The 27,539-nt window shown below is 44.7% G+C and overlaps 1 protein-coding gene across 10 annotated transcripts in view; it reads left to right on the top strand.

Annotated features, from left to right (window-relative positions):
• The window catches only part of STARD13 (StAR related lipid transfer domain containing 13), a 231,886-nt gene extending 207,671 nt beyond the window's left edge, over nucleotides 1-24,215 (top strand). For all 10 annotated transcript variants that reach the window (XM_066234087.1, XM_066234092.1, XM_066234089.1 and 7 more), the window contains 10 exons: nucleotides 23-1,440; nucleotides 2,617-2,790; nucleotides 3,947-4,106; nucleotides 10,559-10,757; nucleotides 15,288-15,498; nucleotides 16,094-16,208; nucleotides 17,092-17,313; nucleotides 17,852-18,069; nucleotides 20,948-21,124; nucleotides 21,690-24,215. In XM_066234087.1, coding sequence (XP_066090184.1) covers nucleotides 23-1,440; nucleotides 2,617-2,790; nucleotides 3,947-4,106; nucleotides 10,559-10,757; nucleotides 15,288-15,498; nucleotides 16,094-16,208; nucleotides 17,092-17,313; nucleotides 17,852-18,069; nucleotides 20,948-21,124; nucleotides 21,690-21,807 — 3,012 coding nt within the window. In that variant the 3' untranslated portion in view covers nucleotides 21,808-24,215. The remainder of the gene's footprint in view (nucleotides 1-22; nucleotides 1,441-2,616; nucleotides 2,791-3,946; nucleotides 4,107-10,558; nucleotides 10,758-15,287; nucleotides 15,499-16,093; nucleotides 16,209-17,091; nucleotides 17,314-17,851; nucleotides 18,070-20,947; nucleotides 21,125-21,689) is intronic.
• The last annotated feature ends 3,324 nt before the right edge of the window (nucleotides 24,216-27,539 follow it).

The following is a 27,539-nucleotide window of genomic DNA, read 5'->3' as shown; positions in this document are numbered from 1 at the left end:
TGCTGTCCTTGATGTTTTCCAGGGTGATGACTCAGATGAGGAGGATCTCTGTATCAGTAACAAATGGACTTTCCAAAGAACCAGCAGGCGGTGGTCTCGGGTCGATGACCTCCACACCCTGTTTCCTGGGGGAGACAGAAATGGGTCATCGGGAGACGTCAGGATGAGGAACACGACCAGCAGTGAAAGCGTCCTCACAGACCTGAGCGAGCCCGAGGTCTGCTCCCTCCACAGCGAGAGCAGCGGGGGCAGTGACGGCCGCGGGGGCAGCGAGGGCCGCAGCCAGCCGGGCGGCCAGGGCGCCAGCAGAGAGCTGCCCGACGGCCCCACCCGGCGCCGTGCCGACAGCCCGGGCGTTCTGGATGCCACGGGCATCAGCAGCAGCCTCCCGCAGTCCCCCAGAGACGGTCTCAATTGCCCTTTACACCCCAAGAATGAGAAGCCTGGCAGGGCCAGGGCCAAGTCATTTTTAAAACGCATGGAAACACTCCGCGCGAAAGGAGTGCACACCAGGCATAAGGGGTCAGGGCGGACAGGGGGCTTGGTGATCAGTGGGCCGGTGCTGCAGCAGGAGCCAGAGTCCTTCAAGGCCATGCAGTGCATCCAGATACCCAATGGAGATGTCCAGAGTTCACTCCCAGCCGCCTGCACCCAGGGGCTGCCGTGCTCCAGCACGTGGAGCGCTGAGGGTAGTCCACTGGAAACCAGCAGTAGCGGGCTGAGCACGCCTGGCCTGAAGGAACGGAAATGCCAGGAGGCCAACAAGCGCGGGGGCATGTACTTAGAAGACCTGGATGTGCTGGTCGGTACTGTACTGCAAGAGGCAGGTGACCAGAACCACACACATGAGTTTCATTCCCAGGAGAACTTGGTAGTGCACGTTCCCAAGGATCACAAACCAGGAACGTTCCCAAAGGCACTGTCTATCGAGAGCCTCTCACCGACAGACAACAGCAATGGGGTGAACTGGAGGACAGGTAGCATCTCCCTGGGTAGGCAGCAGGGTCCTGGCACCAGGGAGCCTGGGCTCATGGCATCCTGCCACAGAGCAAGTCGAATCAGTATCTATGACAACGTCCCTGGCTCCCATTTGTATGCCAGCACAGGAGACCTTCTGGACCTGGAAAAGGACGACCTCTTCCCTCACTTAGATGACATCCTGCACCATGTCAATGGGCTGCAAGAGGTGGTGGACGACTGGTCAAAGAACGTCCTGCCCGAACTGCAGGCGCGGGATGCTTTGGTTAGGAAGCCTGGCCTATGCCCCTTTCCATCTCCTAACCAGATCTCCCTAGATTTCGAAGGTAATTCTGTGTCCGAAGGTCGGACAACACCCAGTGATGGGGAAAGGGATGGCACATCGCTGAACGAGTCAGAGGCCACCGGAGTCAGAGAAAGGAGGGATTCTGGAGTAGGCGCCTCTCTGACCAGGCCAAACAGGTTGGTTACATGATTTTTTGAAATGATTTTTAATCCATTTTGTGATAGTTATGGTCCATTTATTTATTTAACAAACATTTATAGAGCACTTACTAAATGCTTGACATTGTTCTAGGTGATATATGTGGTCAGAAATCATTGGAACAGAAGTATGTCCTCTGTACAGTTAACATGGTAATTGAATCCATGTCCCCTCACATGTATTTTTCTGAGTGTTTACCCTCTAATTCAATCTTGGTTTTATTTTTTAAAAATTTTATTATTAAAAAGATCTTTGAGCTATGTGTAAAGGTCTGTGCTATCAGGCACCATAGATAATCGCTGGTAACGGAGGCCCAGTGCCTGTACACAGGTGCTTCCCATGACCTTGCAACAGTAGTCAGTAAAACGTCTCTGCCCCAACTGTTAAACTGTTTTTCATTTGTGTGAGAAAATTCTGTAATCTAAGGTGTGTATGTACTTCCTAAGTTTATTTTGACTTTACAATGCCCATTACAAAGTACATAAAAGCTGTTGTACAAAAACCGTTTCAGAAGAACCACAAAAAGCATAGGCCTGGGCAGGCCTAACTAGTAGGAAGAGTAATAATGTGTGTGCTTCTACTGGAGCCAGTGATGCCACGTGGGGCTCACTGACATGTGATGAAGGCGTCACTTCAAGAGTGCCCCCTCCATGCCTGTCACCTTCCGCCTCCATCTCATCCCCAGACGAGAGTTAGAGTGTGGAGAGAGGTGGCAATAGGAAACTATGCTGGGGTTCCCAAGCACTGAAACCTTTCTGTCTGTCTGTCTCTGTTGACATCTCTCTCTCTCTCTTTCTCTCTCTCTCCCACCCCCCTCGCACGCGCGTGCGCGCGCGCACACACACACACACACACAGAGTCTCAATTGCTTTCAACACTTTATGAATGAATTCAGGAATGGACAAATAAAATGTATTGTATAACTTATTTAAACCTCCTTATGAAACAGATAATGAACCCTTTTCCAGATTTATCAGACTTGGATAATCAGTTTCTTAGGTCTGTTCCGTACATGTGTCTTCTTTTCCATTTGCTTGGTGATTTTCTTGGCGCAGAGCTCACTTTGTTTAGCTACTAAAAAATAGGTAAGGTCCTGTGTTTCTGGATAACACATCCACTTTGTGACTGCTTCTCTGACGGTCTCTCTGGTCCAGGCGGCTCCGGTGGACCAGCTTCCAGCTCTCGCACCAGCCCTCGCCGTCCACGGCGTTGCCTCACATCAGCAACCAGACAGCTGGCCAGCTGAACCTGCTCCAGCGCTTCTCACTGCTGCGCCTCACGGCCATCATGGAGAGGCACTCCATGTCCAACAAACACGGCTGGACATGGTGAGTAGCACATTCACGCGGGAGGGTGTTGTTGGTGCGAGAGCTAAGCCTGCGGTTGCAAAAGCTTTTAAAGTATTTGCTTTCGGACTGATTGTTGCCTTCCTTCGCTCGCTGCCTTCCTGAAAGTGCAGAGTTCTGCCTTCCGGTCTGCTTCCCAGGCTGCTTCCTAGGGTGGGATGGAGTCTGCAGGGAGCATGGCTTTATTTGGAGCCCTACCAATGTCCAGGCAGTGCAGTCAGGCTCCAAGAAAGATAAAAGACAAGTAAAGGGTGATTAATTGTGAACAGAGGAATTAAAAGTAAACCTGCCTTAAAGTAATTCTGGCAGTTTGCAGGGAGAAACATCTGTTATTTGTACCTTCGGGCCAATGCAGAGCTCAATACTTAGAGCACTGGTTCATTCAGAGAGCATTTCATTCTTCAAGTACTTCTCTGCTTTTATTTCATGCACGAATAAAAACAAGAAACCGCAGTGAAACCTTTGTCATAAGGAATTGACAAAGCATGTCTTGGAACTTGAGTATTGACTGATTTTAGATGATTTGATGCATTTGAAAAAAATATAAAATGAGTCACTAACTATCCTATGGTATATACATTATAGATATATATATAGAAGAATTGGCAATGCTTTTATTAAAAAAAGAATAATTGAAGAAGTTGTAAGTTGCATTATCAAATTGATATGTTTGTGTATTAAAATTTTCTTTAAAAAGTTCAGTCGGTTCTAGAAAATCATAGCCAAGAAATACTTTTAACCTTCTCTCCTCATTTCTCCCCTAACCCAACTGAACTAATTCTTCGTTGTTGTTGTAAGTGTGCTTCATTTTGTCTTGTTGGGGACTTTTAAGTGTTAATTGCTTGAGTGGTTTGTAAGTCACAGTTAAATTAGAAAATCAAACACTTGCCTTGAAAACAGAGCCATAAATTCATCTGCTAATGTGAATCATGCTGTGTAACAGTAAGAGTTCTAACATAGGCAAGGGGTGCACCTAGTCCTTCCACGCACTGTGATTAATTAAGAGAGAAACGTTGAATTTCCCTGTGCCTTTTGGGTATTCCAACAAAAGCTTGGTTTCCACTTCTTGCTTGCTTTCACAGTTTCTCCCCACAGTGGGCCCCAGGAGGCTTGATGACCTGGTTTCTGTGAATTCTAGGTCAGTTCCAAAGTTCATGAAGAGGATGAAAGTTCCTGATTACAAAGACAAGACTGTCTTTGGCGTTCCTCTCATAGTTCACGTCCAGAGAACGGGACAGCCCCTGCCCCAGAGTATCCAGCAAGCATTGAGATATCTACGCAGCAACTGCCTGGATCAGGTATGGTTGGAAATCCCAAACACAGGCTTGGGTTTGTGAAATGCCAGACAGAGTCAGGTCTGTCCAGTGTCAGATAAGACATGCTTCACCAAAAAGAAAAGACATTGTGATCTTTATAGGTCAGTATTTAATTTGACCAGGCTGTATCTTTGTCACGCTGTTTGAGGATGTTTCCTCATTGGCACCTTGAACGACTCCCCGGAGTGACTGCAGAAAGTTAATGTTAATAGTTTGCAGCTGTGATGTCTAATTTGTGTGCCCCGGAAACTATACGCTGCATTTCCTTGTTAATTATTGTCCCATCATTGTGCCATCATTGATGTCACAGTATTCCTTTTAACCCTGTTTTTTTTAAATAACTGGTTTTTGTATTTTCCTTTATTAATTCCTTTTTTTTTGAAACAATGCCATGACCAGGAAAACTTAAAGCAAAGATAAACTTATTTACAACTTTTTAAAATGTGCAAGTAAAATATGAAACATTATCAGCCGAATCAAATATCCCCTCATCTTACAGTGTTGATTAAAAATCTCAAGCTAAACATTATATTTGGAGATCATTTTCTGTCTCCAAGATTGTTTGGAGACCACCACAAAGGGAGACTATGATTGGGCCCAAAGTGCAACCCATCCTGTAATTGACTAGGCAAAGCCTTTGTTTCTACAAATTAATACCCGTTGGTTTCTTAGACATTCTTTCCAAAATAAAAATGTGTTACCACTTGATAAACTGTAACTTTGATCAGTGGGGGTATTTTCAGGCAACTATTCCATGATGGCTTTTGTTCATTGAACTCTTTAATACCGTGTGAAGAAACCTAAGATTATTTGCAATTTTTTTTTATTTACCCTTAGCCTTGGGCTCCATAGACAGGAGCTAAACTACAAGAACTCAAAGAACCTGGCTACTGGTGCTTATGTCAACCCTAACAGTGAGATTGCACTTAAAATCAGGATGGTCTCTTTTTTATTTTTTTTTATTTTTTTTAGGATGGTCTCTTGATGAATCAGATACTAGTTTTTTTCAGTGGAACAGAATGGGATTAACTTCCTCATTTGAGCCAGCTTTGAATAACTAAATGCATGATCCCCTTCTCCCTTCCCACTCCTAATATAGAGAATATACAGATATATGTGTTTCCATATTTAGACAGCATAATGCAGAGCAGGAGCGATTGCTGTTTTTGCTACTGTGGTGATGATGGCTATTTTGTTTTGAGAAATGACCTTAACAACTAGGCTGTCATTTCTCAGGAATAGGGCAACAGACTACGTGTCTAAAACTGCGGTACTCATCTTTGGCAAGCGCCCCAACATCAACTTGTGAAGAACGCGCCAACAGAGCAAATCAGTGAATCTGGTTGCTTGAGCTTTCAATTTTTATTTTATTTTTTTTAATTTTACATATTTTACCAAAAGTATATTATTAATCAAAGTTGCTGATCTATGGGTGTTTTACTGAGGACAATGTTTGGGAGAGGTGGTTTCAGGTCAATACTTGGAAGTGCCCACTGTAATCTCTTTTTACAACTCTAAAAGTATTGCAGCCGTGCCCTTTGGCTGAGGACTTTGCGATCTCAATTGTACTTTTGTTGGTTTGTTAATACAGAGCCAAGATTATGGTTCATGGAGGGTAGCCTTTTATTCAAGCATTTGCTTTTCTAAGCTTCCTAATGTTTATAAGGATCTATAAGACTGATCCTCCCTCCTGGTTGATTCTCGTAGAATTTGTGGCTCTGCATCTCACCAAGAACAGATAATACTTTGTTCCAGACATTCTAATGAATGGACACTAATGTTGATCAGCAAAAGCTCTATTAAAAGAAAACAGCTTTTGTTCAGGAATGTCTAGGGGAAATTCAGGCCACCTGTGCCATTAGTTTAGTAATAATCACCTTTCTTGAATGCCCATCATGTTTCAAGAATCAAAGTAAGAGTTCTGTGTTCATTGCCCATTGAACTCCACGTGCACCCTGTGTGGCATTCTCTCTCAGGTGACAATTATAGAGCCAAGATTGCTTGAAAATCTGCCTGACTCAGAGTCCAAGTTTTTAACCACTCATTCCATGACCACCTGTTGGAATTGTTTGTTTCTAGTGGACTTTGGGGAGATCTCGTGTCCAGCATTGAGGGACACTTTGAGAATTGGTCCTCGGCAAGTCATTGACGAATTCACCTCTAGGGTTTTGTCAATGATGCTGGTCATTACATCCTATAGTGTCCTTTGTGAGGATGAAAGAATTTTTTCTCTGGCCCCAGCACCTGAAAGCTGGGGTTGTTTTTGGACAACTGGTCTGTTTTATTTTCATTAAATACAGCAGACTCACTCGTCTCTATATGTTTCCTTCTCTATATAGGATGCTCGAAAGATTGGAACCCAGGGTATGCTTTGCCTGCAGGAGATATATGTGGGTTGGGGACATGAATGCTGTGTCTCCTCCTCATCCCTAGGTTCAGTGACCCTTTTCTATCTATTTTCCTTTGGCTCTAATTTTCTCATCTATTTTATTTAATTTTATTGTATCTTATTGTATTTTATAAATCACTGTTAAGTCAGCTTGAATTCTCCCTTGAGCAAGATTGGGTATACATGAATGAATTATAATGCCGCTGCTCTCCTCACCACATAGTCTTTACTGTAGCCTGGGAACCGTCATACCCCCTCTAGATTCTGAATAACATGGAACACCAGTATCACTACTGTTATTGGGTCCAGACTTCTGTTTGAAGCAAAAGACATGAATAGAGAGGACGGTGGGCATTGAGACCCCTCAGTCCCTGTTCACTGTCTCTTCCCAGTTTCCACATCAAGCCAATAATTACTTTTTAAATCTGGAAGAGTGCTGGCAAACTTTTGTAGAAAAGACTCATTTCAAGGACATAACTACTGATTCTAAATGTGGCCCAAATGTGCAAGTCCACTCTCTCTCATCTCATTAGTCAAAAGTATGAAATGTCAAAGGGACTTTCACCGCCGCTGGTTGCACCTCATGGAGCACTCATGGAGCACTCCACACTGACAGGGATCAACGCCGTATCTGTCTCCCCTTCATCATCACAGAGTGCGGACAACACCTGCTCCCCTGGTCCCTGTGCAAAACTGAGTGCTAGCAGGAAGGTAACCAGGGAACACTGGAAAAACATAATGAAGAATGAAATAAAACCAGGAAACCATGGTCAAGAGGAAGGCTGTCCCAGAGACTTCAGAGTGAACAAGAGCAAACAAAAGCAAATGAATCAGAAAAGAAATGGGAAAGAAGAGGCAAGAGTCACAGGGAAGAAGTGGACATAGCACTAGATTAGTGCTCTTTCCTCACCGACTCTTCCATAGCCGAGCTGTTGGGTAGAAGACGAAAGGGAGAAGAATGAAAAACTGGACCAAAGAAGCACTCCTCACTCATCCTTTTATCTTTAAAATGAGAGCTCAGCTGAAAGGGGGATGCTTATAAAATGAATTTGCATTGCTGACCACCATTTTCCCCTCTTTAAAGAGGATTTAAAGAGGTAGGTGGGAGCATGACCGTGTGAAATTCCTTGTTTATAAATTAAGAATTTCAAAACAGTGACAGCAGAGCATTAAACAAAATGGTCACCTGTCTACCAGTGACAGATATAGAGCAAACGAAAGACATTGTGCCCTCCTTGGGCCTTCCTCTTAGGAAGCTGAGGGAGCTGGGGCAGCCTCCTTCACTAGGGATGACAGGGTATTCTTAGAGCCAACAGATGTTAAGATTATTTCTTTAGTTTTCTATTTTTTTTACTTAAAAAAATGTTAGCCAAAAACACAATTTTTATCACTGCTCTGAAAACTTCTCTAAGAAGAAATGGTTATTGGCACTCACTCCTGCCCCAAACCAGGGTTGTTCCAGGCGGGAGGTAGGAGAAGCTCTTCTTTCTGGTCTAAGGACCTCTCCACCATGAAGAGAAACTTCTATGTACCGTGTGCTGGGAGCTTTGCTCTGCAAGTAACAGGTCCATCCAGAATGGCTGCAACAGAAGGAAATTCGTGAGCTCACATAGGACTCAGGAAACGGGGTGGTGCCGGGGTTAGTTCTTCTATCAGCTCAGAGACATTTTTGAAGAAATGTCATTTTGAAGTTCTTCCACTTTTCCCTTCTGTTATCCTCAGCTATGACATCTGGAATCTGGTCTGATTTCCGAACATGTTTTCTTTATTAGGTTAAGGAAAGAAATTTCCTTCTGTGCTTTCAACAAAAATCTAGAGAGCCCGCAGATATTTCCCATGTCCTTTAGAAGTTGAGGGTGTGACAGGAAGGTTATTGTCAGAATTTGAGGCAGAACAAATAAATATCTGACAACTCTCTGGACATCCTGTGAGATCTAAGTCAGAGTAGCAGCTCTGAGCCCACAGCTGCAGCGCTCCAAACACATCTAAAATGATTAAAATAACAATATTTGCTGAAACTAGAAAGAAAGTTGGAAGCAGAGCAATGCAAAGAAAGCATCCCTGGGCTGTGTGTGTACACGCACACTAGTGTGCAAGAAACCGAGCCCGCCAGACGAAGTAGGCAAAGGGGAGCCGTGCGCAGTGATTTTTACACAACTTGTCTGCTTTATTCTTTTTATAGATCCCGATCATTACTTCTCCGCTGGTAAAAAAAAATAATAAGCAGGAATTCTCAGACTGAATAAATAAACACTGACTCACATAAAGATAAGTATGAGTTACCCTGAAGAATTAATTCACTTTCCCTTAGATTCTGAGAACTCCTGTGCAGCCCAGCCCTGAGCCCATTTCCAGAATTCAAGGAGCTCAGATGTAAGCAAATTCAGTCTGCATCTCACTTCAGAAGCACTCAATTGACACCTTAAAGTTTTCTTCTGACAGTCCATGCTTTCTTCTGGTGCTCTTTGACGAAATGTGGAGTAGTTGCCAGAGGGTTCTTTAGATTTTTCTTGGAGAGTTACCTAAGTATGGGCAAGTGTGGCATTTTCTAGACATGCCAAAGTTTAAGGATAAAAAGAACAAAAAAAGTGAATATTACTTAAGTGACATACCTGAATAGCCTGAGCTATTCAGGTGGTATTCAGGTTTAGCGTGATAAGTCTTGGAATACAAAGACATATTCCTAACAATTCTGTTTTTATTGCCACAAAAAAAAGTTGCAGGGCATAATTTTCCCCTGCGATCCGTTCAGCTGACATACACAGAAACCTCAGTATTCTCTAATTGCTCGGAATTCCTCCCTTGCTGTTCCTGCAATTTAAAAGAATTAGGGCTGCGTTTCATTTATAGTAGCAACTGAGAGAGCTCTTCTCAGACACCTGAACTTGAGCAGAGGCCTGCCAGGCATGCAGAGAGCAGTGGAGAGGTGACCTGGCAGGGTTTCTCCAGGTCTAGGGAGGAGGGGCCACTGCTTACCTGTCTGACTGCTTGGGAATGTTCCCAAATTGCTTTCAAAAGTGGGCCAACTTGTAAGTCCTTGGGAATGAGAAAAGTGGAGATTGAGGGTTGATGGACTGAGTTTTGAACAACTCGGGCATTTAGAAATAGCAAACATAGGAATTCAGTGTAACCCTGGTGTCCCAGGGAAGCTCAGTGCTTCAGGGTGAGGTCAGTCCAGAGTGTGCAGCATCCTCAGGGCCTGGAGCACAGCCTGCAGGCCTGCCTCCTCACAGGGCTCTGCTCCACCACCCTCACCCATCAGGACCATTGTCTCCTTCATGTGGGGCATGAGTCTAAGCCTTAGGGAGGAAGGGCGTATAAGGCAATATCCTGAAGACTGGAGAAAAGCCACCCAGGACTCCTCAGCAGATCCAGAGCTTATGCACACACTGGCTAACCAGGTGGAGTACGAGTGCCAGGCGTTACCTGAGAAGCATGCAGAGCGAGTATTACAAGAATTCCAAAAAAGGAAAAGCAAAGAAGACTCTTAAATCAGAAGACGCTTACGGCATTCTTTTGTTTCATTAGCATGCTCCCTATAACCCTTCCCCCCTGAAGGACACTGGGTATGATTACTTACCCGGGATCCACCAAACCTTCCCCTGAGCAACCTTTCTCACAACCCCACCTAAGTGTCAGCACCGGGGAGGGCAGGGAGTTTGCTCTGGTTTGCTCACTAATGACTCCTGGAGCTGTAAGTACACCAGGTATATAGTGGGTATTTAATCATTACTTGTTGAATAAATGAATAAAATAACATTTACAGGTTACAAAGCACAGTCATATATATTCTCATTTAGTCTCCACAATAGCCCTGTGAGGTGGGATATTATTATTCTTATCTTCATTTGACAGGACAGGACTCAGTGTTCAGCTGCTACCCAAAGCAGGTAAACTAGTCATTTACACCTTACCAGTTTGGAGGCATCTGCTGCTCGTGCAGGTGGGGCCCCACACCTTCGCATCACCCCGAGGTGGCTGCCTTAGGAAGAAGCTGTCTGGGGCAAAGGTGGCCTCGCTGACGCCACCCTGTGACTTGTTTCAGGTGGGTCTTTTTCGAAAGTCGGGCGTGAAGTCTAGAATCCATGCCTTGCGTCAAATGAACGAGAACTTCCCTGAGAACGTCAACTACGAGGACCAGTCCGCATACGACGTGGCGGACATGGTGAAGCAGTTCTTCCGGGACCTCCCTGAGCCGCTCTTCACCAACAAGCTCAGCGAGACCTTCCTGCACATCTATCAGTGTAAGTGGAGACAGTGTGGACCAGTGTTCTGTGTACACCCGAAAACAGTTCTAGAGATCGTGCTTTAAGTATACAATACATGAATTCCTAAGAAGCATGTGAAAGTTAACATTCTATATGCTCTCCAGAAATAACTTTTTCACATTTTGAGATGGCAATCTCCAAGCCATATTTTATGCATTTGAAATACCTTTCAGACATCAAAATCTTCCCTCTCAACAGGGTTTGGCCTAAGATCTAAAATTAAACTTCAATGTATTTTTAATAAGTTTAAAATGAAAGAGGAACACAATAGAATTTATTGTGTGTGTAAGTATTTTTTAAAAAACCATTTAATTTTCTAAAATTAAGCATTTCCTTGGGATAGATGACATTCAAAGCCAAAAAGTGTTAAAATGACTAGAAATAAGTGTATTTTATGTGGTGAAAAGTAAGCAAACCAATCCATCTTTACACTTAACTGAACTAATTTATATTTTCACTTGAAATGTTTAAAGTATGTTAAATTGATAATTCTCAACCAAGCCTTTATAATTAAAATAATCACAAATATAAGTTTCTTATTAATAGGCATATCCTGCTAAAGGTAATCACAAAAAGGGATATTAGTAATGAACATGGATTCTTCTAGATAGGACAATTCTTCTAGATAATTATAATGATAAATTATTTTGATTGTCCAGTCCCATTTTCTTAGGAAAAGAATAATTTAGCTCATGGACTTTGAGTTTTCAGCAAAATATGCCTGAAGTAGACCTCAACATGGAACCAAGCCACTGTGAAGCCGTTCCCTGCTATATGCTTAAGAAGTCTACAATATCGTAAATGCAGAAAGGATTATAATAAGTACCACTTGTAAAAACAGGATAAAGTGGTGATCCACTAAATAAATATTATTTTCTCAAAGTGAATAGGTTAAATTAATGATACATGTCACTAGAGCCCAAACACAGGGAGTTCATGATGTTGTTGCCATAAGAGGTTGAGCTGTACTTTTCAATTGAGCCTCCCTTCTGGTTTGGAAATATCATCTATGAATCTTTGTATTTAATCAGTTCTCAGATTAAGGTTGATACTAATCTAGGGTTAATGCCACATTATTCCCAGGAGGAGATCAATGCCTTTGACCTTTCTTCAGAGTCACCAGCAAGAAACCAGATCAAAGCAGGTTTTATCTGAGCTGAGAAAACATTTACTGAGCGTTGCTTATGTGCAGAGCACCATGCTGAGCACTGCAGAACACTTGGGTGGGGAAGACCTATCTCGCTCGCAGCTGAGGGGGACCTAAATAACAGCAGTGCAGCGGGACTGGAGGCATTCCATAGTAAGGTTACCGAGAGAACCCCAGGAGGCTGAGGTGAGGAATAAGGACCCGGTGGAGAGCTGGCAACTGGAGGCTGAGGTATGTGAGGAGCACACGCCCAGTGAAGCACATAGCATGAGCATGTGGCCGGAGATGACAGGGCACCAGTCTGGCTGGCACGAATGCTAACTGTACAGTGCAGTACAGATGACACTGAAAAATTAGATGGTGGACACACCAAGGAAGGCATTAATGAATGCTAGGGTAAAGAATTTGTACTTCATTCATTAAGCATTGGGGAACCTGAGGTGTTGATACAAGGCTTACAGTTACAAAGACAGAACCGAAAATCCGACAGTTATTTAAACAATAAAGGCATTATATAATGCACATAAGAAGAAATCTGGAATTAAATAATTTCATAGCCAGTTATTTCTACAATCAGTGACGCCAGGGCTGAAAGTCAGAACCTCGTGGTGGGCCACCTAAGGCCACAGTATGATTGCCACGACTTAGTTATCATGTCTTCCCAAAATCACATTCAAAGGCAAGAAGAAGACAGAGGGTTTCCCCTTGGGCATATGTCTCATTTTTATCAGAGATAAATTTCCAGAAGCTTCTAACATTCATCAAGGTCCCACAGGCCAGAAATTCTCCCCTAAATCAATTACTGCAAAGAGGAGCAGGATCACCATTTCTAGTTTTGGCCAGGATGGTTATTCCCTGGATCTAAGGGAAGGGCCTGGCTTCTCAGAGCACATTACAGTCCACAGTTACCCAGAATGTATGTTTTCTTAGAGAGGAAGGAAGACAAAGTAGGCAGCCAAGCTTGTGTCGGCCATAAGGGTGCATGTCATTAGAGCTGCTTTCCTGACCCATGAATCTGGAAGTGGTGATGGAGAGGCAGTGGACTGGGTGAGAATGGAGGGTTAGGGAGCCTTGCCTGAGGCTCTGGGTTACTTGAGCGACCTCCAGCAGTGAGACTGGAAATCTGACCGGGAACATGGATAGGGCACAAGTTTCCAAATATCTGCTGGGGAAGGGAGGGGCAGTTCTTCCTCCCATTCTCTAGGACAGTTCTAATTTTAGCTGTGTTACTTCTTAGATTTTCATCAAATATTAACTAGCATTTTCAACCCACTAGGCTACAGGAGGGAGGAGATTGGAGGGTCAGAGATGGCCCTATAGTTTTAAGGCTTGATGACTGGGAGAATAGAGAAGGGAAGAGGCAGAGCTGCTGGCTGGTAGGCACGGAGGAGAGAGGAATTGAGAATTGCCCGGATGTTGAGGCGCTGCCTGTCACCCATATGGTCACAGATTACCAGCACTCAGAGTGCAGACCTGAAATTGTCTCCTGACAGTCAGGAAAGGTGCAGAAGCCTCAGGAGTGTCATGTGTAACAGGAGGTCAAAAAAAGGATAGGATCCGAAACAAATGCAGCATTTAAGGATTAGCAGTCGATCTTCCCTAGTATTTTTAGTAGAAACTAATGGGCAGAGATATTTTCTGAGGGATAAAGGAGCAAGTCAGTAGGAAGGAAGTTGCAACAACACGTAGCCATGACAGATGTTGGCATGAAAGAGAAGGCTGGCAACCAGAAGTTAAACAATGTACACACTAGACATCTTACCTGAAACAGCGTATTTAAAAGCGGTTCAGCAGCTCAAGCTGGATGTGTAAATGTCTGTGACACGCTAGAAGTCATTAACAGCATCTGCTTCTGCTTCGGCACAGCCAGGAAAAAAGAAAAAGATTTTGTTATAATTTGAACAAAATGGCTCTTCTCTACTAATCCCAAGTCCACCTTCCGCCAGTGCACTGTGGATGTGGTGGATAAGGGGAGGGCTGCGGAATGCTGAAATCATGGCGATGGTCATGCTTTCTCAGAAATGTGGATTTGCTGGAAGACTGGGGCCAGGAGTGTGCCCGGCCCTGGGACGTACGAGGGTGGAGAGGTCACACCACAGCCCCTCTAGAGCAGCAGGCTCCCGATTGTTTTTTTATCATGCACCCCTACCAGTAGTATATATCTGAGTATCTATACTAATTTATCTTTAGTAATGTAAATATATAATGATATACTGTGATATACTGGGCACATTATAAAACACATCCTATCAGTATTTTTAAAGCATGACAGAAAACATCAACACCATTGAAAATCCTAATGTTTTCTTCCCACACCTCACAGATGGTCACAGGCACATCTCCCACCCCTTCCAGCACAGACAGCCTACTGCAGAACCCTGTTCTGGAACATGGGATTTAAAAAATGTCAACAACGTTAGCCAAAGTGAATTTTCACTGGGTCGGAATGAGAGAACGAGGGCACTGAGTCAGGCCTAAAAGAAGAACACAGCCAGGGGACAGCAAAACACAGCACCCAGCAGCGCCCATTTGCTGTTTTCCTCTCATTTGCTTCATCTGTTGGAGTCCCATTTTCTTTTAAGCCTGTATGACCAATGCCTACATCCCCCCCACACGGTGCCCAGCCCACAGGGGACCACCCACTTCCCATAGCTCTGGGGAGTTGGGCTCCTCTTCCCTAAGCACAGCCTCAGTTCCCATACCTTTAAGACTATGGGACAGATGGCCTTGAGTCACCGCACACAGCCACGTGCCTCCTCTGACTTGTGGAAAGATAAATGTGCCAAGGCTGACCCTCAAGGAAACTACCTCTAAGCATCAGTTCAAGAGGCAGGCAGGTCAGTCCTACCACTCATGGTTACTGGTACCAAGCTTGGCATCTCCCCTGGCTGCTCCCCTCAGGGTGGGAAAGACGGGGTTGCTGTCCCCTAATGCAGGTTTCCATGCCGTCCTGCCCAGCCCTCGGCATCCTGGAAGGTGCTTCATGAGCTGTCTGGTGGGACGGGGGCAAGAGGAAAGCCAGTCCGACCGTGCTCTGGCCTACTGCCAACTTCAGAGCAGGAAAACGGTTGTAAAAGGATGTGTGCCACTCAGAGTATGACGTGCGACACAGAGCGGACTGTGCAAGGACTCCCCCTTGCTTCAGACCAGGATCTGTGCCTGTGGCGGGGTTCCAGTCCGGCTCTGCCTCCACCAGCTGTGAGGCTGGAGCAGTGACTTCCTTCTCAGCACTTGTCCTCAGTGACAATAGCATCTCCATCTCTGAGTGTGTCTGTAGGCGAGGTGGCGCTTGCTCACCCTCCCCGGCTGGCTCTCTCGGTGGCTGTCCCTCTGATGCCCTGGCACCGGCTTTCCCACAGATGTCCCCAAGGAGCAGCAGCTGCAGGCGGCGCAGGCGGCCATCCTGCTGCTGGCCGACGAGAGCCGGGAGGTGCTGCAGCTGCTCCTGTGCTTCCTCAGCGACGTGGTCAGCCTGGTGGAAGAGAACCAGATGACGCCCATGAACCTGGCTGTGTGTCTGGCCCCCTCCCTCTTTCATCTGAATTTATTGAAGAAAGAAAGCTCCCCCAGGTGGGTTGTCCTCAGCCTAGCCCTAAACCGGCAGTAACCCACAATTCATTAAAGAAAACAAACCTTGCATTGGATTTCTACTCGAGCATATGTCAGCTCTTAATTTATGATCAAAATGTTTTAAGATGACCCAGTTTGTGCGCAATGATTCACAGAATTGCCAGATTAGCATATTGAAGGATGTGTGTTGTTACCCAGAAAACCCAAGGAATTTCGTTTTGTTTCGTGTGCGTCGGTGGGAAGGGGGGAAAGTACACGAGGTAGTATTTTACAGTCTTTAAGAAAAAGAGGCTAGATTCAAGGTCTATGCACAACAGCTTACGGTGAGATGGTTTGACCTTGAGAAAAATAGATTCATTTCTCCCGCAACAGCTATTCCTGTCTTTATATTCTTCCAAGGTTTTTGTTATGAAGTGTCAGGCTCTTAGCCTGACTCAGAATATCTGACATGTGTGGTCATTGTTTTTATCTGGAAATGAGGGAGTCTGGGATCTGGAGGGCACCTGGGTAGGGACAGAAAATCAAAGGGATAAGCTTTTATTGCAGAAAGCTTTCTGTTCTGGGATCTGCTTAGGACTGTCTCCTTCACTTACAGAGTCATACAGAAGAAATATGCCACCGGGAAGCCAGATCAAAAGGACCTCAATGAGAACCTGGCTGCCGCTCAGGGCCTTGCCCACATGATCATGGAATGTGACAGACTTTTCGAGGTGAGCAAAAGGCTTGAACAGCCTTCCTTATAGTTCTTGGAACTAAATGCTTAAAACAGTTGCCACACTTGTGGTTTATATCTGTTTGTTCCTGAGTTTATCATGACAATAGTACCCTCTATTACTCTGGTCTTTGCCTCCAAGAAATGCGAGGAGTTGTCTATATAATTGAGGCTTGATAGTTAAAGGCACTTGATGGTTAAAGGCAACTGTTTCATGAGAACAGTTACATAACCTTCAGTTGCCAAGTTCAAGGCAAGGCAGCCCATTATGCTTTTTTTAAATTTTACCTTGGGCTTTGATTAGGTTCAATATCTGTGTGTGTGTGTGTGTGTGTGTGTGTGTGTGTGTGTGTGTGTAAAATTTACCAGTCTCTGTTAACCAAGAATCAATAATAGCTTATGAAGATAGCTACAAATATGTGAAAGAAGGACGTGAACTAGACTGCTGCCATACTTTCTGTGTACATTTGGCTTTTGTAAGTGAGAGAAGTGTGCTAAAAAGGTAAAGCTCTTTCTAAGTTGCATTTGATGCTTCCCTTACGTCTATGTGCTTTAAAGCTTTCTGAGCCCACATTTTGCCAAAATGACTAAAAATACATTAAAGGGGAAGTTAAAGGGCAATGGAAAGACTGAATGGGCAGTCACTGTAATGTTTTGAGTAGTAAATTTAGCCTTAGAAACTTATTTGTGTTTTCTGACTTTAGGAAGCGCCCCACCACCCCCATCAGCAGCCTTGCCACTGGTCTTAGAAAAACAATTTTTTGCCACGGGGCACTGTGCCCATTCCAATACACATGGCCTTTGACTAAATGACTTTGTTTCTCTCTGAGCATCAGCATCTGTAACTCAGTATGCTGCCCTTTGTGCATCCTCTGGTTCAGGTCCCACATGAGATGGTCGCCCAGTTTCGTAGTTCGTACTTGGAGGCTGAGATCCATGCTCCAACTCTGGAAGACCTGGGGACCCAGCTGGAGGAGAGTGGGGCCACCTTCCACACTTACCTAGACCAGCTCATCCAGGGCCTACAGAAGGAAGCCAGGGACAAGTTCAAAGGATGGGTCACATGCTCCAGCACGGACAATACAGAGCTTGCTTTCAAAAAGGTAATCTCAAGGGTTGTAAAAAATGACCCCCAAAAAGCCACATCTGACAACCAGGGATTTGTTTTGCTTTAAAAATGGCCACTGTCCACAGGACCTGGCACACAGGCCAAAGACCCTTCCCAGACACTGCCAGGCAATCGTGTTGGACACAGCCAGGGTGCAGACTGTGAGGTCAGACTGCTAGGTCCCATTCCAGTCCCTGTCCCTTAGCTGTGTGACACTGGGCAAGTCACAGGCCTCTCTTTGCCTCAGTTTTCTAGTTGCATAATGGACATAACACTAACACCACTGTCTGGGGAGGACTGTTTAAAAATCAAGTGGGTTAAACTGGCACCTGGCAAACAGTAAGATTATTGTATAACCATTATTCCTATTATCTTAATCTCAAGGATTACCATTATAAAATGGTAACCTGAGGCACACTGAACCAGTCTTTCAAGGTATATAATCAGTGATTGATTTTGAACCCCAGTGAAACATGGTAGGTTTTTGTTGGAGCCTGCTGAGCTCTTTGGCTGTTGATGGTGTCTTTTCCCAGGTGGGAGACGGGAACCCGCTGAAGCTGTGGAAGGCTTCCGTGGAGGTGGAAGCGCCCCCTTCGGTGGTCCTGAACCGCGTGCTGAGGGAGCGGCACCTGTGGGATGAGGACTTCGTGCAGTGGAAGGTCGTGGAAACCCTGGACAAGCAGACGGAAGTCTATCAGTATGTGTTGAACAGCATGGCCCCCCATCCTTCCAGAGACTTTGTGGTTCTTAGGTAAGCCCAACCCTGGAGTTCAACATCTTCTGTTCCTAAAGCAGACTAGGAGCTGCAGATTCAAGCATCCCAGAGCTCCACCACCTAAATGCCGCCTGCTCAGGGGACATGAGGCTGGCCCTCGTCTCCCTTAGCAAAACCCGACTTGACTCTATTTCTGCCCGACCTTCTGCTCCTTTGCCCAGTTTACAGCTCTGTCTGGCTTCATTATGGCCCCTTTCATTGTGGAGCATATGGGTTTATTAGGCCATAAATATTATTCATTTCCTCAGAACAGAGTCCCAAGAATAGCTGCTGTTTGTCCAGTTGTTCTTTCTGCCAAACATTGCAAATTGAGGTTGACTTTTTCCCCGCTTTTTGGCCTTTCTCCCTCTGGGAAAGTGAGACTCTAGCTCCGATAGCTCTCAAGACTGGAGTGTGTGTAACCTCAGAGTTCATTTGTGTAACTTCAGATGTCATGGCTCACTACCAGGCATGGAAACCTGGAGCCAGCTCTGAAGTCCAACTAGGCTGAGTCACTGGATGGCTAGTAAGATTCCAGGGCTTGACCAGGCTGTAAGACTATGTCAGTCGCTGAAACATTGCTTCTGAGAGATGTATAGGTTGAGTTCCAGACCCCTGCTGTCTGGGTTTGTCATTGGATGCTCAACCAGTAACAAGAAGTTTGCACAGTACAGCTGTGCACATGGGCTGGTGAGTCAGTACTGAATCAGAAAGAAGAGGGATTCAGGATACTAAAAATAATAATAATAATAATATATATATTTAAATCAATATATCATTTTGTATTGATAACTGTTGGGCAAACATCATCTCTTTTCTTGGATTAATGGTATAAGAAGAATCACTAGTGAAATTCCCGAATGTCTATTTAAAATAGCTTCTTTATGGAACTAGTCTCGATGGCAAAATAAAGGTTGCTCTTCACATAGGATATTTATGCCTTTTGAGTTGGTCCTTGGGACCTTGAATTTTAAGGGTCATTTATCCTTAAGAGTATGTGTTTATATTCACAACCTTTGGATTCTGGTGAAGAATGTGGGCACTTATGTGGGTGGCTCAGCACCACAGTTTTTGGGACATTAGTCACCTGGCGGATGTTAAACCTCACACCTTCACTCTTGCGAGCTGCAAATCCAGTAGTTCCTCTGGGATGGCAGCCATGGGGATGGAGCCGTACCATCATGCGCTCTTCTTTCCCCTTAGAGGAGGCTGAGGGCCAGACTCGAGCATAGGCTTTCCTTCCTTCCCCCTACCTACCAGACTGCTATTTCTTAGCGTATGATCCCGTCACCACCCACATGAGGCACTGTTGGTGGCTTTGGAGAGACCGCAGGGGACACTGCAGACCAATCCACTCTCAGGCTCTATTTCATTAGGGAAACGGAGTCAATAAATAATGAGTAAGGGGATAAGGCTAGGTATGCCAGGGGGATAAGGAAGTAAAGGAAGAGTCAGGGGTGCGATTTTAAATAGAATGGTCAGGGCAGAATCTCCCTGCATTGATATTTGATCCAAGATGAGGAGAATGTGAATGGACCATGTATGTGTGCTCTGAGGGAGAGCTCAGAGTACAAGGAGACAAACTGAACCAGATATGGGTCCTGCAGCAGGAATTCCTTATGCTTGTGATACCAGGAGATAGAAAGCGACAAGTATGGTGAGGAAGTGACATCCTGAAGTGCTTCCCGTCTTGGGAGCTTCTCCCTGGTTAGGCTCATGCACACCTGGCAGGTCCCCTGTAACGATTAATCCCATACTGTCCTTTGCTCTAGTTCCTCAGGAGCTCCCAGGGATAGCTGCTGCAGGTTTCTTTCGTTTTCCTTAGGCAAACCTGTGCATCTTTCTGTCTTTATTATTAATCATATTTTCATGCATGAAAAGAGCATGGTCTCGCCCATGGAGAAGTTGTTAAGCATTTGGGAGAGGCTTGCTTACTCCCAAGTTCTTTTGGGGAATGTATAATAGTTTCTCTCTGTGGTGTTGTAGGACAGACAAAGGTAGAGGTGAGATGACCAAGTAGGGGAGTAGGATTTGTGACGTAAACAACTGGAATGACAATAAGAAAACCTATATCCTACGGTATAAATTGTAGAAATGCTCTCGTGGTTCCTGACTTCCATCAACAGTCTTACTCCAGATGGTTGTTCCCTCTCTGCTTGCATAGATGCAGTACCGGAGAGCTTGCTACCTTCTCATCTAGCTCATTCCATTTTGGAACATGCACATTGTGAGACAGCTCCTTTCTAAACTCTAATCAACTGAATTCATTTCCTCTCCCACGCAAGAGCCACTCAAGTGTTTGTAGACAGTTAGCCACCCATGTGTTTCTAGTTTTCTTCAAGCTAAGCATCACCAGGTCATTTATCCTTTAAAACTTGAGATGATTATCATCTCCTCCAGAAAGCCTTCCCTGTACGCCTCCCTTTCCTTCCACATGATTCCAGAGTGCTCCGTACATATCCATGTCACTGCACTGGCCACTGTGTTTTAGAGTTCTCTTTGTATTTCTGCTTCCCCTCCTGGACTGTGTGCCTCTGTCCTTGATGGCTTCCTGGAGCCTGGCACCTCTATGTGCTCTGTAGCTGTTTGCTGGATGAATGGAATGAGCAGGTCCCGATTCCAAAACTGCAAGGCGTCTGCAGCTGCTGTTTGGTTCCAAAGGCAAATCTGCGTGCTGCAAGACCATTTCTGGCCTCTGGGCCCAGGTGCTGAGACCCAGCTTTGAACAGCACTGTGCCACACTTTTGGAAAACATTTGCTTAATCCCAGGAACTGGGAGTGGAATTTGAGCAGGAAAATATGTGTGAACTCCAGCACCGTGTTCAGGTCTTTCTCGTTTAGCTATAACTCTGATGTGTGGGTTGTTTCACTGCAGGACCTGGAAGACTGATTTGCCCAAAGGAATGTGCACCCTGGTTTCCCTCTCTGTGGAGCACGAGGACACCCAGCTCATGGGGGGTGTACGAGCCATAGTAATGGATTCTCAGTACTTAATAGAACCGTGTGGCTCCGGCAAGTCGAGGCTGACCCACATCTGCCGGGTGGACCTGAAGTAAGTATGCACTCCCCGGAAGGCAGGTGCCGTCTCAGAGCTTCAGCTCAAGCGGCACATTCATCCGCCAAGGGCCTGGCTGCCACCCTGGTTTCTTATTTCACTGCACCTTCCCCCTCACAGCCATTAACATGCTTTATAGATGAGTACTCTTGCCTCCCCCTCTTTTTCCCTTTTCTCCACCTTTCCTGGGAGTCTGCCACCTTCCTGAAGCCCTTCCTCTCTGTCCTCGGCTCTGTTCCCATGCACACGTCCATACTTCTCTCACAGAGCCAACACCAACCCCAGAGCTCAGCGCACAGGAGCCTCCTCCCTGAGTTTTCTCAGTCAGTTCTAGAGTCCAGCCTGAATCTTCTCAGAGGAGATGGTGTTCTTTCAAAGCACCCAGGGAGAACTGAGAAGGTAGGCTGACTGCCTGGGGTCTCAGACCCTGGCGGAGGCCACCCCAGGTGTGTGCAGGTATACCGAGGACCAGGACACAGGGACAGCCTTGTCTGCCGTGACAGAGTGCTGGGATGTGAAAACAGACTTTTTCAATGCCTTTCTCATTATTTTGTCCCCACAGAGGTCACTCCCCAGAATGGTACAATAAAGGCTTTGGACATCTGTGTGCGGCCGAAGTTGCCAGAATTAGAAACTCATTTCAGCCCCTCATTGCTGAGGGTCCGGAGACTAAAATCTGAGTTTTCCCCAGTGTGACATTAAACTCAGGGAAGAGGACTCGAAGGAGGAGAGAGTGTGATCGTGAGAAAGCCAGAGAGCAAGATGATGATTGATGTGTATGATGCTTAAAATGGAAACACTGGCCTGCCGGCATGTGGAGGATGCAGGAATTTCTGAGAACTTTCTAGCCTTCCTGGAGATGGCTAGGTCCCTACTAATATAATATTTTTTTAAAAATCAAAAGCATTTATCTACGTTACTTAAAATTAAATGGATTTTTTTCCTTTGTGCATTGCCTAATTTGCTATTTAAAGGCTTCTAAGAAGCATATTCTTAACTGTAAATAAATGTATGTACAGCCTATGTACATAAGTGTGTATATCTCTCCCTTTACTGCATATGTGTAAAATACCAATTTTATAGATGATGCTTATTTTGAAACGCATCTGACTCGGTGAGTTCCTTCCTCACGTGGTTCTCTCAAGCTGCGCCAGCTCCCTTTGTTCTTTAAACCGAGTAGAAGCTGCTGCTGACACGGCCTTTGAACAAGTGTGTCCTCTGCCAGTCTGCCCTCAAGTTCTACCAAAGGTCCGCTAGCCAAAGGAAAATGATCTTCAACGTTTTCTTCTGAGTTGTCAGGTTGTCTTTGTAATTCAAACATCAAAAGTGTTGGATAAGGCAAGGAAAAAGAATATTTACTCCTTTTTAAAGCAGAGAAATAGGTGAGAACTCGCTACCAAATTTACAGGCTAGCTTCCCAGTTGCCCCTGGATGCCCGCCAGGTGCGGGTCCAGTGAAGTATCAGACGCCCAGGAACCCCCAGCGTCAGCAAGAGGGACCGAAACAGACCCTTCGCTCCCTGCTGATTAGAGCTGACTAGAGCAGCCTTTGCATGTTCACAGCCAATGGAAGCCTCTGTGTTTCATCAGCTTTTCATAGATGCCTTTCATAATGCTCGTAAGTGTCATCTGTTTGACCAGTGGTCTACATTTGGTCACAGGCAATTGGCATTTTCTTACCACTGTATTGCACTGAATTTAACTTGGACACTAAACAAAGGGAGGTAGGTGATGGTCATCTGAGTAAGAGTCCTGGACCATTACAGCTTCAGGGAATTCTTATCTTATTATATATGACTCTCTTAAGATATAATTCATTCAAGTCTCGCAATCCGAAAGACAGGGTTTTAAACTAACATTAAGACCAAAACTATGTTGTTCAATTAATTTTAGAAAATATAAACAGGTTTGTTAAATCCATATCCTTCATTAGTCATTCAAGCTACCTGTTCGTTTGACCCAACCCTATTTATTATTATATAGACTAAGCAAATGGACTCTCCTTAGCCAATTGCTAATGGATTTAAATTGTTGGGTTTTTTTATTTTAACTCAACAACTATAGAGAGAAAGATAATGTATTGTGTTTGGTTTCAGCGAGATATATCTCTGAATAGAGATTGGTATCATAATTTAGCAACTGGTGTTAAAAGGAAAGAAAGAAAAACTTAAATGTTTTCCCTTTTTTGGTATTATATTCATTTATGTAATGTTTTCTGTTATCAGCATTGTGCAATTATTTTATTGAGAGGAATAAAAATGCTATCTATGAGTTCTGTATGGTGCAAGGAAAATCATGCTATTTGAATTATGACCTAGAATTTTTCATTTCCTTGCCTGCTTTAGAAGGTGGTGGCAAAGCCGTAATTTCTCATGTGGGCAGTGCTCTGTGAGCACAACACTTCTGCTGTACATCTCAAGTTTAACCATGCATGCTGGATGGCTCTAATGGGCATAGACAAGATGATCAGTGAAGTTTAACGTAGCTTTAATATGGGTCCTACTCCAGAGATGGGACCCTACATGTTTGGAAACTGTGCTAGGCACACAAAGATAAATGATATTGTATCACCACCCTTAGCATGCACACAGATCGCCTGGAGATCTTGTTCAAATGCAAACTCTGATCCAGGCAGTCTGGGGCAGGCCTAAGATTCTGCATTTCTAATAGGCCTCAGGGATACCTAGGCTGCTGGCCCAAAGACCATACATACTCTGAGAAGCAGAGACCTAGAAGACACTTAATTAAATTAAAACAAACATGATTGTATTTCTTGCTCCCCTTCTTTTCCAATTATCTGACTGTTCAAAATTTTTTACTCACATACTAATTATATCACTGTTGCATAACAACACAGGTGCATTTAAGAAAACAGAAGGAGGGGGAAGATGCATCAAGCTTGCTGGTCAGTATTTTATTCATTGTTATTTTGCCAGTGGAAATAAAATATGATATTGCATTTAAATATTATATTTATACCTCATGTATATTTTTACCTTGATTGTTGGTATCAATCATCAATTGTAAATAACTAATTGCCAAGGCAAAAAAAATTTATGTACATTAAATATTTTCTATTTTCTACAAAATACACCTTGATTTTCATGCTTCATCCTGTAAGTAGACGACCTGCTTCATGAGAAAACTCTCTCTCTAAGACAGCTGTCCATAAGCTTGACTCCTCTATACTGTATCCCGTTTCTTCCCCGATCATAAGGATGACTTTAGCAACAGGCATTCACTAACAGTCTGGGTCCCTTAACCAATGTCTAAGACGTTAAAATAATGGGTAGGGATTTGTTTTACATTTTTTTATTCTTAAATATGGAAGTTATAATGTTTTTATCAAAGAGTGAACTGTAACTACATTTCCCTTTCATTGAGTGGACCAGAAATTGAGACTTGATGACCACTAGACATGCAGAGTAGCCACATTGGACGCAGTGCCCTTTCTTCCATTGCACCTGTTCGGGCCTCTCTTCTGAAAGATGACACAGGGAGCCCCTCGCTAAGCAGGTAGGAGCTCCCCCATCCCAGCTGCAGGCAGTGAAAGGACATCAGGAACAGAGACCATCTGCCCCTCGGAAACTGTCCACACTGCTCTCGGCTCATCGTCCACACACTTTCTCCCATTACTCGCAAGTTGTGCTTTCACTGGCAAAAGAGGAATTTCAGTTGCCACTTGTCCTCTTCGACATCGGAGAGGAGAACATGGTGGTCATTTAAGTAGCCATGGACTACAAATGTTGTCCTAGGAGCCTGGATCATATGAATTTAAAGGTTGATTCTGAGCATAGTTCATGAAATTCTTAGTATGAAACTGTTCTACTTCTGACATTTGGCCACAGAAAAACGAAGTCTATGGCTTTTTCTCGGCGATGTAATGTAAAAGGATATGTTTGACCCCAGCCAGGAGGACAACAGACTGACAAAAGGAAAATCATGCGTGTTGACTACACAGGAGTTAATAAATAAATACCAGAAGCTACAGCATTTTAATGTTGCAAAGCCACGAAGTTTGACTTTTGATGTGCCTTAGGCAGACTGTATCCGTTGCACATTGTTTTAAAGACAGTGTTTACTTCTATTCTAACAATCCCACCCAATGGGCCACCTAGGTGCTTCCTACCCACACCCACAATGTACAGAGCCGAGACTCAATATCCCAAGTAATCTGTTTCTCTGTACCTGGATTTCCTGCATAAGAAATTTGTTCACGCAGAACAGTCACTGAATGTTGAATCTGGCGGAACACTTGGCCAACAGAGGTGCTGATATGAACACACAGTTGGAGCAGAAAGAGGAACATAAGTAGATTCTCATTATTCAAGGCAGTTCTGTTCTATAAAGTCACTGTGAACCCTTGATTAGCAAATACTAAACCACCGCTCCTTACAGAAATACAGGGTTAGGTATCTACAAGCCTCTAGTCACAACATGTTTGTCAGCCAATCAATGTATAGCTTTGTTTCATGTGTGTTTATGTTTGAAGATGCCTTACCTAATGTACATTTTTTACAAATAATTATCTTTAATATTTCTTTATAATTACACAACAGTCAAGAAAGGCTCCATATTTTCCTGATCTTGAATAATGTGACTTTAAATTTCTTTGAAGTCTCACAGCAGTGTTTTCTATTATACTTTTTAAAATCCGTTGTCATCTTATGAATCCACAAATTTAGCTGCTTTCTCTTTTTTCCATGGCTTCATCATTCACTGCAATGTTACTTTAGTACTTTCCAGAACAGGCTCACAGATTGGTGAATTTCCTCTCACATTTTCGGGATGCACCAAACTGTCAACTCATTAACATTAAACTCATAGCCAACAGCACTAAAACTCACGCCCGAACAAAGCGTATCTAACACACGTACTTCCTCTATGAGGCACACCAACCCTTCTTGCACTCAGGAACCCTCCACAGCACTCCAGCTCTACACCTAGAGGCCACTTTAAACAGCAAAATCACCAACCAAAAGCACAAAAATGAGTTAAAAGAATAGTACTGAATATACCGTGAAAAGGACACTTCTTCACAGTATGAGAGCTGAAATAGGAAAACGGAGAGTCACTCTGATCTCTGCTGGGAATGTGTATGAACATCGGTGACTCTAATTTTGTGCCACTCTGCACATATCCAAAAATGGCCAGGAAAATACAGTGAGCATTGAACTTGGGGTTACAAATAAATTCTAGTGAATTTGCAAATACAGAACTCGCGATGAGGATGATGTATAAACATACCCAGTGGTGATTCCTGTAAAATCTAGGAAGCCCAAAGGCCACTGTAACTCCCAGAGATACCAGAGGAGTGATAGAGGAACCAGCTCACAGAAAACCTGCAGTGTCGGAAGGCTGGGCCTCAGAAGGCAGCTGGGTATGGCTAAGGCAAGAGGTCACAGGGCCATGGGGAGGGCTGTGCGGGGCAGAAAGTAAAGCTGGATGATCACAAGCCAGGAATTTTTCAGCCATAGCAGGGAATTTGAACTTCATCTAATGAGCAAATGGGAGCCCAGAAGCAAAGATTCTGATGGCAGAGATTTAAAATGGACTAAAAGAGAACTGTGGTATTAAAGGCCCATGCATGCAGGAGCAGAGGGTCATAGACAACCCCTATCTTGGCCAGTATTTCCTCTTTGGTTTCTCCATGGACAGAAACAGAATAGTACCACCGGCCCTCCCATGCTGATACTAACCCATGATAACCTGCCTCTCCTTTCAATTCTTGATCATGTTGCTAGTAAGAGGAGGTTACAAGTGTGACCCCCAAAGACAAAGTCCAAATCATCAGGAAAGGCTCCCTCTCTCTCTTTTTTTTTTCTTTCTTTTTTTTTTTCTGAAGCTGAAAACGGGGAGAGACAGTCAGACAGACTCCCGCATGCGCCCAACCAGGATCCACCTGGCACGCCCACCAGGGGCGACGCTCTGCCCACCAGGGGGCAATGCTCTGCTGCGACCAGAGCCACTCTAGCTCCTAGGGCAGAGGCCAAGGAGCCATCCCCAGCGCCCGGGCCATCTTTGCTCCAATGGAGCCTCGGCTGCGGGAGGGAAAGAGAGAGACAGAGAGGAAGGGGGGGGGTGGAGAAGCAAATGGGCGCTTCTCCTATGTGCCCTGGCCGGGAATCGAACCGGGGTCCCCCGCACGCCAGGCCGATGCTCTACCGCTGAGCCAACCGGCCAGGGCCTCCCTCTTTCATTATGAGGTCTGTGGCTTGTCACAGGAGGTACACTGGCCTTGGTGATGAGAGAGAGCTCTGAACCTGGACCACTTACTCACTGAGGGAAGATGCTCCTAATTTGCATAAGCTGAGCTGCCATTTTGTCTCCTCCCACAACTCCAACATGGCTGAGACATGGAGCCAGTGGCCAAGTTGAAGATGGACTGGTGTGATGAGAGGCAGTGGTGGGAG

The sequence above is a fragment of the Saccopteryx bilineata genome, chromosome 6 (assembly GCF_036850765.1).
Source record: "Saccopteryx bilineata isolate mSacBil1 chromosome 6, mSacBil1_pri_phased_curated, whole genome shotgun sequence".
Classification (NCBI taxonomy): domain Eukaryota; kingdom Metazoa; phylum Chordata; class Mammalia; order Chiroptera; family Emballonuridae; genus Saccopteryx; species Saccopteryx bilineata.
The sequence above is the reverse complement of the archived record's forward strand: the minus strand, read 5'-3'. Positions and strand labels throughout refer to the sequence as shown.